The following is a 1420-nucleotide window of genomic DNA, read 5'->3' as shown; positions in this document are numbered from 1 at the left end:
CATCTCCACCACCGCCGCGCGCGCCAGGATCAGCATCAGCACGAGGTGGAGCCCCTGCTCGCGAAGCCGGCACCGGCCCGGTCCCACGGGAGGGGGTTCCGCCACAGGCTCGCGCTGGGGGCCTCCTCGGCGCTCGCCGCCGCGTCGCTCGTGCTGCTCGCGCTCGCCTTCCTGCTGCTCCCCGCGAAGGGGTACAGCAGCGACTGGACCGCGCTCCAGCGCGCCTTCCTCGCGGCGCAGCTCCTCGCGCACCTCGCCGCCGCGGGGACAGTCGCGGCGGAGAAGCCCGGGGCCGCGCGCGCCCACCCGACGCACCTGCGCCTCTTCTGGCTCGCCACCGCGCTGCTCGCCGCGCTCTTCTCCGGCTCCGCGGCCGCGCGCTTCGTCGCAGGTCAGCCCGTCCTCCCCGACGACCCCATCGCGTTCGCCGGGCTCGTGCTCTCGCTCCCTCTGCTCTACTTCGCGGTCGACGGCTCCAGCGGCCTCGGTGAATCAGCGGCGGCCACTAGCGAGGAGGAACCAAGCGGTGCCTCTGAGGCGGCGACTTCCTACGCCACGGCGTCGTGGCTCTCGCTGGCGACCTTCAGCTGGATCACCCCGCTCATCACCAAGGGCTACAGAGCGACTCTCGGCGCCGAAGACGTCCCGCCGGTGGCGCCCTCCGATACCGCCGAGGCCGCGTACGCTCTGTTCGTCTCCAACTGGCCGGCGCCCCCCGCGCCAGGGTCCAAGGCCGGGCACCCGGTGATCACCGCGCGCGCGACCTCATCGTCGTCGTCGGCTCGGAGATCTCGCCTTCCCACCGGCAGCAGCCATGGACGCTGTCGACTCCGTGGTGGACCCCCTCCGCGAGTTTGCCAAGGACAGCGTCCGCCTCGTCAAGCGCTGCCACAAGCCCGACCGCAAGGGTAAGGACCAAAGACTCGCGCCTGCTCGTCTAGATCCGGTTCGTTTTCCTCTTTCGCCAGATCTGATGCTGATTGGGCGCGCAGAGTTCACCAAGGTGGCGGCGCGGACGGTGATCGGGTTCTTCGTCATGGGGTTCGTCAGCTTCTTCGTCAAGCTCATCTTCATCCCCATCAACAACATCATCGTCGGCTCCGGCTAGGTGCGAACGCGTCTCCTCCGATCCTGTCTCCCTCTTATTTGCACGTTTTTTTAGTTAGACTTGGGTCCTGTTGTCTCGCGCTGTGATCTGTTGGATCTGCGGTGTGTGCGCACAGTCCTGCGATCTGACCAATATTTAGTAAGCTAGATTTTAGTAGATCCTTTTTTCCTCCAAATAGACCTGCCAATTTCTACCTTGTTAGGAGAATTCGGATGAGTCAAGGGTAATCAGCTGTGGGGAACTAGGGTCATGCTTAAGTCATTGCCGCTAGTTGCCTCCGCATGACGAATTGGGGGCATAGGCTGGTTCCTC

The 1420-nt window shown here is 65.3% G+C and overlaps 1 protein-coding gene across 1 annotated transcript; it reads left to right on the top strand.

Moving 5' to 3' along the window:
- Nucleotides 1–205: 205 nt before the first annotated feature.
- On the top strand, nucleotides 206–1108 carry LOC123176950 (protein transport protein Sec61 subunit gamma-like). Its single transcript, XM_044590946.1, has 2 exons — nucleotides 206–908; nucleotides 993–1108. Exons 1-2 carry the CDS (start codon nucleotides 815–817, stop codon nucleotides 1106–1108), a joined length of 210 nt encoding a protein of 69 aa, XP_044446881.1. The 5' UTR covers nucleotides 206–814.
- Nucleotides 1109–1420: the final 312 nt, after the last annotated feature.

This window comes from Triticum aestivum, unplaced genomic scaffold, assembly GCF_018294505.1.
Source record: "Triticum aestivum cultivar Chinese Spring unplaced genomic scaffold, IWGSC CS RefSeq v2.1 scaffold285297, whole genome shotgun sequence".
Taxonomy (NCBI): Eukaryota; Viridiplantae; Streptophyta; class Magnoliopsida; order Poales; family Poaceae; genus Triticum; species Triticum aestivum.
This window is presented reverse-complemented; position numbering and strand designations above follow the sequence as displayed.

Bases quoted from the DNA above. Each gene is read 5' to 3' on its own strand.
- LOC123176950 (XM_044590946.1), top strand. From the start codon at position 815: ATGGACGCTGTCGACTCCGTGGTGGACCCCCTCCGCGAGTTTGCCAAG. The intron at 909-992 runs GTAAGGACCAAA...TTGGGCGCGCAG, and splicing joins CCACAAGCCCGACCGCAAGG to AGTTCACCAAGGTGGCGGCG.